The sequence below is a fragment of the Perna viridis genome, chromosome 7 (genome assembly GCF_037379345.1).
Source record: "Perna viridis isolate PV_CMFRI_1.1 ecotype Kerala chromosome 7, ASM3737934v1, whole genome shotgun sequence".
NCBI lineage: Eukaryota > Metazoa > Mollusca > Bivalvia > Mytilida > Mytilidae > Perna > Perna viridis.
In genome coordinates, this window is record NC_142451.1 from 19505178 (window position 1) to 19517991 (window position 12814).

Sequence of the window (12814 nt, forward strand, 5' to 3'; positions counted from 1 at the left end):
CATATTCAATGTATTTGGTTACTTACTCCCATTTGTGTTTAGTAAAACACAAAGCCTTACAAAGGGGTAACTTCCATTTTTTATCATTATAGCACATACAATGATACTGTTCAGAGGGTTGGAAAATCTATTGATTAAACAACAGACATCTTATTATGAACTTCCTTAGGTAGTTTGTTGCACAATTAAGAAGTAAAGACAATTCAATAGTTATCTTCTCAACTGCCCAGTCAACTACATAATTAAGTTCAACAGGTGATGGTAAGCAAGGTCAACTCAATCTCTGAACATCATCATTGCGTGCGCTGTAAAAACCATCCAGTATAGTATAAGAACATGTGATATAACTTACCTCATGTTATAGAATGCTAGAGCAACAAATATAATAAATACTGTGCCAGCAGCTAACACAGCATACATCCATATACTTGTACTACCTTCTTCTTCTACAAGAAAATTAAATGTTTGTCATATAAGGCTAAAATCGTCTACAAAGAAATGTGTACATCAAACCAGGCATACTAGACTTAAATTTGTATATATTTATTATTTTGCTATTGGTATCTCAAAGCAAATTAATTCTTAATTGCTATCAAGAAAAATTCAACGATTAGGCACAGACCAATTTTCTTCCCGAATGGGGGGGTCTGGATTTTATGTTGAATTTTTTTTCATGCAAGTGCAAAAATAATTAATTTTTTTCACCAGCAGCCAGAAAATTTTTATTTGAAAATCTTTGTTGTTAGGTAAAGAGGGATACACCGAATCATAATTATTTTCTGTCAATAGCCGAGTTACACAATTTTATTTGCTCACATTTGGAAGAATTTTAAAAATCCCAGCCGGACTTCCCTGTTAAAAATGGTTCATGCCTTATATGGTGAACCATATATATATTATTTTGTTTTTTACATTCAATTTAATACTCTATACTTCTACAACATAAGATGTTGGAATTCCATTCCTTCTTACTCCAATGGCCAAGTAAGGAAATGGCTTACAAGACAACTAGCACTGCTGCAGTGTAATTCCCCCCAAAACAAATTTTGAGAGGACAGTTTATTCATACACTTTTATATATCTTGAGATAACATTTTTTTAACATAAGAAAATGGGTCAAAGACAGAAATGGCCATGTTGTCGTATAGATGAAAAATACACCAACTCTGTGAACAAGAAATAGATGTGTAACAGACCTTAAATTGCATTACACGATATGGGGCCCTATACTGTAATGCATACCAAATATCTAGTGGCTGTGATTTATTGTTGTTGAGAAAAATGTAGCAAAAATATTTGCCCTGCCTGCCTGCCCAATATTCACGATTCTATAATCCAATTTGTACAAGTGCAACCTAGCCAGAAATGGTAATATCACATACGAAATAGTTTGTCAGCATGTAACAAAGGTTGTCAGATTCAAGTTACTCTTATTACAATCATGGATTACTGTGAATATTGAAGTTTGTGAGGTACCAATTTTCGTGGTTTTCATCGAATTGGCACACCACAAAATTTGATTTTCCGACAAAAAGAAAATTTCACATTCATTTGTCAGTTGGAGTTTTCAAATCCTCAGATCCAAGAATCTACAAACTGCTGTTTTTTCCCTTAAACAACAAAACTTGGTACCCAAGAATAAAAGTACATTGTACATTCATAAAATTATGTTAAAAAAATACTCACTTGCATTGTCTTTTTCTCGAGCTTTTGTTTGTGCTGTTGCATTCACCTCAACACAAGCCCTTAAAACCCCCCTAAAACCATAGTCTGGAAAGAGAGGAGGATTACACACACAAGTGTTTGTATCATTACATGTAGATTCGGCAGGGCATCCAGGTTCACAGAGCAATTGTCCTGGTGGTCTCTCATCTACCTCACATCCACCTAAAATATTACATGATTGAATTAAATAAGTCATGTGTCGAATGAGATAACACCTTCACTGACTACTTTGGCATATGATTTTTTACCAAAACTTTCAAAAGAATATAATATATATGTAATATGGTTTAATTCCTAAATTTCTACTTAAATATTTGGTATGTTCCATGGCTTACAGAGTAAACGAATTTGAAAAAAAATTGCAATTGAAAAATATTTACAAATTCAATAGAAAATGAAATCAGGTAAACAAAACAAATCCTCTCAATTCACTTACCCATGACAACAAGACCATCTGACCTCTCACACCAGACTCTCCTTGACCCTTCACTGCTCCATGGACTTGTTCGCCAAGCAAAATACATGCCTCGATCAGCACTACAATGTTGTTTTTCCCACAGTTTATCTGGGCAAGGCAAGTTTGTTAACTTAGGATATGCTATGACAGCTCTTGATCTGCTTTGAACACCCAAACTTCTGTACTTATCTGAAAAAATACAAATAATTTTATGAATGCAAAGTAGAATTAAAAAGTTATTGAATGATCACTAATTAATTTTTTACTCAAGCAAAGCTGCAGGAATTTGGTAATGTTTAAAATTTTCATGAATACACTTGCATATTATTTTCCTTAAAAACTTCAAAATATACTTCAAGCGGAATAAGAGTTTTTGTCATTGTATATACAGTAACACCTAAACAGAATCCTGAAAAATCTAAAAATCTGCCTAAACCAGACACTTTTAAAAATCCTACAAAAGCAAAATTATTTCACATGATTTTTACCTGTATTGAACAAATTAAACTTTGTGACAGAGTTCACATGAAATTCAGGTGAATAAGCCTTCATGGGAAATTGATGTAAATTGTTCACATGAAAGTCAAGTTCAGTGAATTTCACATAAAAATCACATTAATTTCATGTGAAGTTCACATGAATTTCATGTGAAAAATATTTGTCTGTGTTTTTACCAATTTAAATGTATTTTGAACCTTTGTAAATTGAACACCTGTCTAAACCAAACCAATTTTAAACTTCAAAAGGGGTTCAGTTTACCCAAGTATCACTGTAATAAAAAAAATCACTATTACCTCTACCTGATAACTGTTTCCAGCAGAATCCAAATAAACAAGTAAAATTTTCACAAGTCTTAAAAGAAGGTTTTACTGTTCAAGTCATCAATTTAAGGAAAATTTCACAACAATCTTTTACTCATTACCACAGAAATTTGATTAAATTGTAAAGGATTTTTCCAAGCACAAAACAATAATAACAGTATCTCTGAAATATGTTTCTCCAATTTCTTGGACAAATCCCAAGAAATCGCTTTACAACACACTGACACTACTGTTCAAGACATAAAGAAAAATGGGACAATTTATAATTGCTATTTAAAGATAACAAAAGCAACAAGAGAATTTTTTTCAAATAAAGCACCACGAGTAAACATGCCTTTAAAATCAATCTTGTATGAGTACATAAAGTTTCATCCCCCAAAGGATGAGAAATTTTCATACTTATGTTCTAAAATTGACACATAGATATAAATCAATCGAAACATAAACACGTTTCTAGCCAATTTCATTCTGTCGATGGGATTTCCTGAAAAACGCATCCTGACACTTTGATTTTATCTAAATCATGATAATGACATAACATATAATAATCATTTTAAAAGAAAATCAAGAAAAGCTAACTTAGAAATTATTGAAAATAACGAGACTTAGTAACCATTAGAATTCCTTCATGTATACTCTGACATGCGGAAGACATTTGGAGGTTGTTCTCCAGAGTTTACAGTTTCTAGAATTGCTTTTAAAACTGTCCTAACCAGATGAAATATAATTGTCACATTTAAATAAGGAAACTAGTAGGTAGCTTGGTTTTTTTTCCTGAATATAGTTACATAAGAATCAGAATGGTTTAAGTGAAAATTAATTGATTCACTGGCAAACAGAATTTGAAACAAGTCTTAGCCCAAAGAGACAAAATGTTTTCTCAAGGGAGATTTAATAGTGACAAGTTTTCCAAAGGGAAATCCATGTGTTTCCCTTACTATCAATAATTTGTTCTCTATGGATAAAGCTTTTGTTTTACTCACTGATGACAGTTTTCCCTAAAACTATTTACTGACAACAAAGTCTTCCCTGGAAAGGAAGCAAGTTTTACTCACTGATAACAAAGTCTTCCCTGGACAGATACATGTAGCACATTTCACTCACCAACAATAAAATCTTCCCATGTTTAACGTACCAGCAATAAAGTCTCTCATAAATTAATAGAATGAGCTTTACTTATAGACAACAAAGTCTTCTACAAATTTTACTTACCAAAAAAAAAAGACTTCCCTGAAATGATAGCACATGTTTTAATCACAAAAAACAAAGTTTCTCCGGAGAGATAGAACATGTTTAACTCACCACCTACAACAAAGTATTCCCTGAAGTGATAAAGCACATGTTTCACTTACCAACAACAAAGTCTTCCCTAGAGAGATAACATGTGTTCCAATCTGTCCACTCACTCATAACACATTCACCAGGACAGGGTACTGTACACTCTCTCTCAGTCTGAAATATATACAATGGAACAATTCAACACTCTCTAGGACCATAGAAAATGTCTGATGTTGGATTACTCAGGGTTTCATATTTAGAGGAATGGTTATAAAGAGTTTGGATATAAGACTCTGGTGTACAAATAACAAGAAAGCAAGGGCACTTCTCTAAGTTCAAACTTAATGGTTAAGGTTTAGAACATAACAATGCAGTGCTGATTTTATCATTAAATATATTACTTCAAACTTATTTGTTGTTATAAATTTGCATGAAAATGGAAGATGCTATGTCTTGTTGGGCATAAAAATGAAAGATACTATATCCTGTTGTACAAGTGATAAAACAGAAGCATAGCAAGCTATTAAAAATAGTTGTGGTTCATAGGGACACTTCACTGACACAAATATGACCTTAAAATGAAGGGCTTAGAATGATTGATCTTTAGTTTTTTCCAATGAAAATATAAAAATTGTCGATTATTTTTGGGCACAGTTTTCCCTATCAGCCGTTTAAAATAGTACGGTCAGAACCATACCAAGTGTATCATATGCCTGCTATGGCAGCATATACTGCAATAATTTTATAATTTGCAATATAACTTTTTATACTTTAAGTACAGCTATAATTTACTAATAAACAATTTAAAGAAGAAAACCAATATGTTTCCTGTGGTCCTTACATCCATAATGAGTACACTGAGATCGGGAGGGCACTTTGTAGGGTCCATGTTGCTTCCGTCTTCACTAACACATGATACATTCCTTTTCTGTATACCATGACCACATATACCATGCTGTTAAACCAATCAAAAGTCTATAATAATAACTATACAAAAGTGGAAGACTAAATTAATCAATGAGATGACTTTTATACTTAAATCATAATTTTTCTGATAGCATTTAAAAAATATGGCCAACTGATGACAAATAAATCATTTCTTATGAACAAACTATTTCTAAAAAAATACTAATAGGATAATTAATAGGAAAGAGTGAATAACCAATTAATTATCCTATTGATCACATAAAATTTCTTCATAATTTATCGATATTTTGAATATGAATTTTAACTTCTGTGATTGATGGATTGATCTCATCAAAGTTGTGACGTTTTGGCAGGAGAAAGGGCGAGAGTGAAATTATCGAATTTATTTCACAGTGTGAATTGTTGAAATTTATTACACTGGAAACACTGTTATCTATATAATACTATAACTTAACTAATGGTGAGTAACTTAAATATGAGCTACGACTGAATGGTTTGAGTATTGGTGTTTTGAGTTATTGTCGGATGTGTAAATCAGTGGAGATATTGACAGACAAATAACAGAGTTTAAAGATAAGTTTTGGTTAAGTAAACATATTATTTTCTACTTTATATATGAATGAAAACAATATTATTCAAATATTCAAAAATCAAGTAAGAAAATGAACAAGTCAGTTATCTTTCTTGGACTAGTTGTCAAGAAAAACTTGATAAATAATAATCAATGTTATCATACACAGCACACAAAATGACTCTATATAAACACTCATATTTTAATGAAGCCTAAGAAAAATCTGTTGAAGTGTAAAAAAAAAAACTACCAATAAGGTAGTTCATATCTTTACTTATAGATGATATATTTACCTAGGTCCCTGAACTTAATATTTTTGAGCCTAATTGAGCCTTAATATAAAAAATATAAAATGTAAGGAACATCTTATATATTGTTTCTGTAGGGAATATTCACAGGTTCACTTACAACTGAAAAAATGGTAGATAAAATTTCTTTAAAATTTGCAAAATGAACATATATTTGACATCATTTCATATTTCAAAAGGATAATTTTGGATCACCTAATTTTTTTTCTTGTAATATATAAAAAAAAAAAAAACATTAAAATTCCCATTATATTAAGAACATTCCCCACCAATTATGTACCCCTTGAAAGAGGATTTTTGAAATCAATATTTGTAATTTTACCTTGTAAATGTTTATGCTAAAAATTTTTTTTGAATTATTTAAAGACAATTATTTTGCATCTTTTCAAATACTATTTGCTCATTGGAAATACATACTATTGTATGATTTGGCAAGATGACAGAAACGAATGCTCCGTGTTATACGTTTGATCAACCGAAAGCCTGAGAACAGTCTTATAAGCAGAACCAATACTGATATGAATTAGTAATTTAGTATATAATGGAGATTTGAGTACTTTATAATATGCTCATTGAAAGTATATGGAAGTGAAAAAGCTTAAAACTCTGGCCAAAAAATAAATTATTACCCATGATGTGCAATTAGAAAATAAATGATTACCTGTGATGTACAGTTGGTTACCTGTGATGTACAATTAGAAAATAAATGATTACCTGTGATGTACAATTAAAAAATAAATGATTACCTGCAATGTACAGTAAAAAAATGAATACCTGTGATGTACAGTTAAAAAAATGAATGATTACCTGTTATATACAGTAAAAAAAATATTTGATTACCTGTGATGTACAGTTAAAAAATAAAAGATTACCTGTGATGTACAGTTTGTCCACTGAGAAACAGTCCATTTGTAACATCCACGTAAGAAACAGGGTTTTTCCTGGACTAAAGTGTCAGGACAAGGACGACCATTTCTACTGAACTGTTCTACAATCATTCTCACTCTCCTACTCACACCTACAATACAAAAAAATATTGTTATCTGGTAATTACTGTAAAACTATTTATATTTTATGGTGGGCAATTTAGCACATTCTGTAACGTATTCACGGATATCAATTTTCACGGTTTCAAAAATTAAGTGTTATATAGTGTTGAAAATCAATTTTGTATGTACTATTTTTCATGCTTTCATGTTTACTGCAAAAATAGTGAAAACTAGTACACCATGAAAATTAATACTTTGGCATTATGATATATACTGTGAGAGATTCATTTAATTCTGATGAAACTGTCAATCTGTGTAGGGTATCAAAATTCTTCAATAAGAACAAAATATTGGTAGAAATTACTTATAATAATTACCAAGTCCACAGGATTTGCTACAAGAAGACCAATGAGTCCATTCCGACACCAGACAGTCAACATCACATACCACTTCACATGATACAACAGAGGGTTCTGTAACAGGCCCTGCATCCTAAAATACAGATACATGTACAAATGTTCAGGTATTTAATGTACATTGGAATTTCAAAATTTCAAACTGGCTATTAAAATGGTGGTTAAGAAATATGCTGTTTTACTACAAATCAATTTCTATCATCTTTGTGTAAAAATAACCTTTAATTACAATTTCTTAAAGATACACTCACTAAAATATAGTTATACAAAAACAAAATGTTTGCAGACAAAAAAGACTATACATGAAGTCATATCCGTAATACGTATTGAAAGATAAAAGAAAAAAATCATGGATGCATACAAAAATTGACTTATAAAAATTCACTAGACTACCAAAAAAGATGTATGACCTCAGTATTAAAGATTTCTTAAGGAATGAATACTTACCTTTTCACATAGCTCATTGTCGACATTTTCACCAAAGTGGTTTTTACAGATGGCGTATCTTTCCTTATGTCCTACACCGCAGTCATCCATCCCATTATTGATAAGACATGTCGTCCATGATGACCACTCCCAATAATACTCAATACAGTTATCGTTCTTGATGCATGGTTTTGTTTCTCTAATTTCAGGACAATTGTTATAATTCCAGTACCTTAGAACTTCACGGTTTCTGACTTGTCTGTCATGGTGATTGCAGGGCTAGGAAGTTAAACATAAATATATAGAAAAGGGCAACAATAATAGCCAAATGAAAAGGTGAAACAGAAGCTGATCTCACATATAGCTTTTTAAATTGATTACCAGATTTCTCTAGTGATTAAATTTGCTTGAAACTTAAGAATAAAATTTCCATCACATTTTTTGTTACTAAATTTATCTACAATGTTATGGAGAGTATGACATAAAGCTGTCATTGACAGTTGCTGATAGTCTTAGCTGTCAAAGCTGATCAAGTTGTCAATAATACAGAAAGCAGGCCATTGTTCATTAAAGAATCAGACTGTTTTATTGTGTTTTGTGTGACTCATGCCAATGTGTCCCTGGAGTCTTGTCCATATATCCAATATTCTACATCCATTTAATATTAAATTTGAAAGACAAATGTTTCAAACTTTGCAGATAAGCTGATTTATTTTACTTTCTTTCTCTTTCAGGGAGTCAAATAATCAAATATTTACCATAGTTAATACATACTGAATAGATAATTCATCTTTTTAATGTCTTGTATAGTGTAAATGCAATTTAATGTCTTACACAATGCACTTTTCAGGATGGAGATTAAAAATTATTCCATTATTTCCTGGTTTCAAAGTGATGGCAAGGACCATAGATGCAAGATGCAAGTAGTTGTAGGATCAAAATTATAGAGTTTTTTAAAGGAGATACACCTTGTGTAAGGGGCACAACTCTTACATACCTTTGGAATGTTTATATTCAGCATTTGACATCAATCTCATGTAAGTATGAAAGTAACTTGGATTGATTTCATTCTGTTTAAAATGAAAGTTTGCTGGGCTTTGGTGAAATTGAATATAATACAAACATACCATTGATTTCAAGAGTTATGTCCCTTAACCTAGGTCTACCTCCTTAAAGTTTAATTCTACAAATGACATAAAGCCATTCATACAGTCAATAGCATTTTTTTGCAAGAGTTGAACATATAAATTCATGTATATAGTTAATCCTGTAAGGACAATAGCAACAGTAGACAGACACTGCTTATAACATTAATGCATGAGTGGTGGAGGTATTGGAGCAGGACACAAGTCGACCTCATTTAGAGTTATATTACCTTGTTACATGAGGACCAAGGAGCCCATTCACTGACCACACAGTCTTCTAGACAATAAAGATAACATGGTTGCATATGTGGGGGTCTTTGTTGTCCAGTACACATGTCTTCTGTGGCAGTTCCTGTTGTGAAACCATGGCGATTCACTGCTTCACATCTTAAAAGGCAGAGTAATCAAATTTAAAAAAAAATAGAACAGAAGACAATAACACTTAGGCTATTCCCTATAACTAACAGTTGAACCTTGAGATTTTGAATCCCTGAATGACCACACTGACATAGAAAAATTTTGTGGATGTCAAATTGTTTCGTTATTTACTCTAGGAATAGTGATATTGAATTTTATCTGTCTTTACTTATTGCATCCATTAAAACTATTTACAGAAGATAACTGTGAAATATCTGGACTTAAATTTGGCTATCCATTATTTTTATGATGCCCTGACCCTTGCAAGTGTAGCTAAAATTTTAACCTGACAAAAATTACCCCAATTCAGAATTGCATACTTCAAAGACTTTACATAGCCATGAATATATAACAAAAAATATAAATTTTACATTATTTACAAATATCTGAGATTTATTTTTTTATGATTTATAATGATCACCTTCATAAACAACAATTACCCACCATACAGCACAAACAAATATGCAGTCATAATAAACGGCATCACTTACCTTACATGCCTGGTCTGTGTACCATTTCCACAGTTTTGTGGACCATGTAACATACATGTACCCCAAGCTTTAGTCTTCCATACATATCTAACACACTCAGGATGGCACAAGCGGGTCTGAATCTCCTGCAAAGGACACAAATCTTTACATGAAATTTAAAAAAAATAATAAATAAATTCTATCAACAGGTACATCTTTGTCACAATCTAGTGACTTCTCTGAAGGCTGGTTCCTAGTATTTCTAGTAGATACATTTTCTCATTTTCTTGAAGATGACCTTGAATGAAAAAAACTTCAGAATTTTAATGTAAAAAACATAGGTCATTGAACTTGATTTTGAAGTAATTTGGCTTTTATAAAAGCAATTTTTATATGGATTCTGTGGGGAATTTCACTATTTTGCAAACTATCAAAAAAGTAGTAAACAGAGTTTTTTCTAAAATTATATCAAGAACACTTAAAACTGATATTCTTTCATATTTCAGAAAGAAAATTGGGGGACACCAAACTCTTTTTTTTGTAATATGAAAAAACTAAAATTCCTATTACATTTCTAAAGAACATTTTTCCCACCAGTTATCTCCCCTTTAAAATGTCTTTATTTAATTAATGTCTGTAATTTTATCATGCAATTATTTAAGTACAAATTCTTTTAAAATGATTTAAACATAATGTTTTTACATCATTTCAAACATTTTAAGTTCATCGAAAGTTAATAGGTCTGTATAATTTTGTTAGATAATAGAAAAGTATGCTCCATGTAATAAGTATGATCTACTTTAAAATGAAATAAATCACAATACACTTGAAAACAAACAAAGGGTCAACAATTTTGTTTGTTTTTATTTTTTTTTTATATAAGTATTATCTTAAGTTAAGCTATTTGAAGAAATTCATAATAACAGCAAGTTATATACTGACAACATTATTCTCAAACATTTTCGAATTATTGATGAATTATGGATGTAATGTCTCTTCTGATTGGTTGATATTGTTTCAATTCAAATTATCAGAAATGAATGTAATATTCATTTGGTCTTAGAATTAAGCTCTGTCATGTGGTGCACTATAGATAACTTGCAGTGTGCACCACATAATTGAGGTTATTTCTACATAGACTGAACAATATTAAATAATTTATTAAGAGTTTCATATGCACGAAATCATATATTTCCAAATTGGTCCTAAAGACATGTTTCCATAGATTCACAAAATATGTTGCAATTTTTCATAAGTATAATCCTCTGTTTATACTTAAAGTTTTTGAAAGTCACCTTGCTCTTGCTACCAAGTGAGGGGCATTGTCTACCCCCAGCTGAGGGCAATCTTCGTATACTCCTGTACCGTGTCTGTACTCCAGCACCACACTTGGCAGGGCAGTCACTCCATACTGTCCAATCAGACATCTCACAGTCTACAGGACATGGAATCATACACACTTCCTCTTCATAACCTGAAAAATAGTAATTTCATGTTTCAAAGCAAGAAGCATAATGGGTTACATAGAAACTTTCACAAGAGCAAGCTTTGAGTTTGATAATTTGCATGATAATTGACTTAATGTGGCATATGCTTATAAAGGATCATATTAACTTAAGAATAAGTAATCAAATTGCAAGATGATAATAGACATCATCTTCAAAAAAAACTTTGATTTTCTACAGCATATTTTTTTGTATCCTCATAAATTTTTGGGCATGAAATTATACAAAACACTTTATATATTATATTATACTATATTATAAATAAGCAGGAGCAACTAGGATTTTACAATTTAGTGGTAGATATTTCAGGAGGACCTTTACAGCAAACAATTATGTAAGTACGGTATCTCTACAGTACCATATGGCCGGTTATTTGGTGGATGTTAGATAAGGTGATATTGTGGCAAACAGTTATGTGAAATAATTTGGCATTTCTATTTTTGGCAGATGCTTAATAGTGTACTTAGAACTTCACCCAATAGTAAACATTTTGTGGAATTTATTTTGGCATTTTTAGACCAACCACTTAGATAAACCAAAATTAGTATACTACGAAAAATACCAGCTGTAAAGTATAAGCCACTTCCATGTCTTACCTGCACCATTACATTTCTCAGCTGGTTCCAATCCAGAACCATGTTTACTACAAGCCACAACCTTGATCCGCCTCCCTGTTCCACATATATTGCCCATGTCGAGTACTGTAGTATTCCGTGTCCTTTTTCCTCGGCTGCTGGTCAATTCTGGTTGATTTGTAATGTAGTCATGCTTGACTGAATCTAGGATACAGTCTGACCATTCACCTGTGGACATTGGTTTCAGACTCTCACATAGCTGACAGGGTTGTTTCTCATATGTTGGGTAAATTTCTATGTTCCTACACTGTGCTGGAGTAGGTACACCACCTGTTGAAACAGAATATTTAATGTCTCACTGCTTTTACATTTTTTGTGAGTACATATTATTTCTTTTTTTCTGTACTCATCAATTACAATGCAGCCATTGATAACAAAAACTAGAAGAAATGTTCATAAGACACATGTGCCCCTGTCATCCTTGGGATTTGAAGGAACAAAGAACAGGAATTAAATAAATCACTTAGTCTCATAATAAACTTAATAAAATTAATTAAACTGAAGCTTCAATCTGGAAACTTTGAGTTAGGTGATACCTCCTACCCCAGCCTAGAAACCATAGAGGAAACTCCAATAGTCATTCAGGTAGAGTAAGGAGGTGTACTAAGGCGGGCATTGTATGATAAAGATACAATCCTTCAAAATGAAGCTGCACTCTGATTCCTTCCCTTAAAGGTTGACTGAGGTTTTATAAAATGAATTAAAATTCCATAAAAAAACTCTA

The 12814-nt window shown here is 31.6% G+C and overlaps 1 protein-coding gene across 17 annotated transcripts in view; it reads right to left on the reverse strand.

The window, feature by feature from the left end:
* The window catches only part of LOC148611703 (thrombospondin type-1 domain-containing protein 7B-like), a 173022-nt gene that overhangs the window by 11721 nt on the left and 148487 nt on the right, over positions 1-12814 (reverse strand). For 16 of the 17 annotated variants that reach the window (XM_088592523.1, XM_088592522.1, XM_088592515.1 and 13 more), the window contains 13 exons: positions 12052-12360; positions 11246-11424; positions 9972-10096; positions 9294-9450; positions 7940-8197; positions 7454-7568; positions 6960-7105; positions 6749-6769; positions 5123-5236; positions 4356-4455; positions 2162-2371; positions 1687-1887; positions 353-446 (listed from right to left, as the gene is read on the reverse strand). In XM_088592523.1, the coding sequence (XP_088448649.1) occupies positions 353-446; positions 1687-1887; positions 2162-2371; positions 4356-4455; positions 5123-5236; positions 6749-6769; positions 6960-7105; positions 7454-7568; positions 7940-8197; positions 9294-9450; positions 9972-10096; positions 11246-11424; positions 12052-12360 (2029 nt within the window). The remainder of the gene's footprint in view (positions 1-352; positions 447-1686; positions 1888-2161; positions 2372-4355; positions 4456-5122; positions 5237-6748; positions 6770-6959; positions 7106-7453; positions 7569-7939; positions 8198-9293; positions 9451-9971; positions 10097-11245; positions 11425-12051; positions 12361-12814) is intronic. The other variant, XM_088592521.1, reaches the window with a different exon arrangement.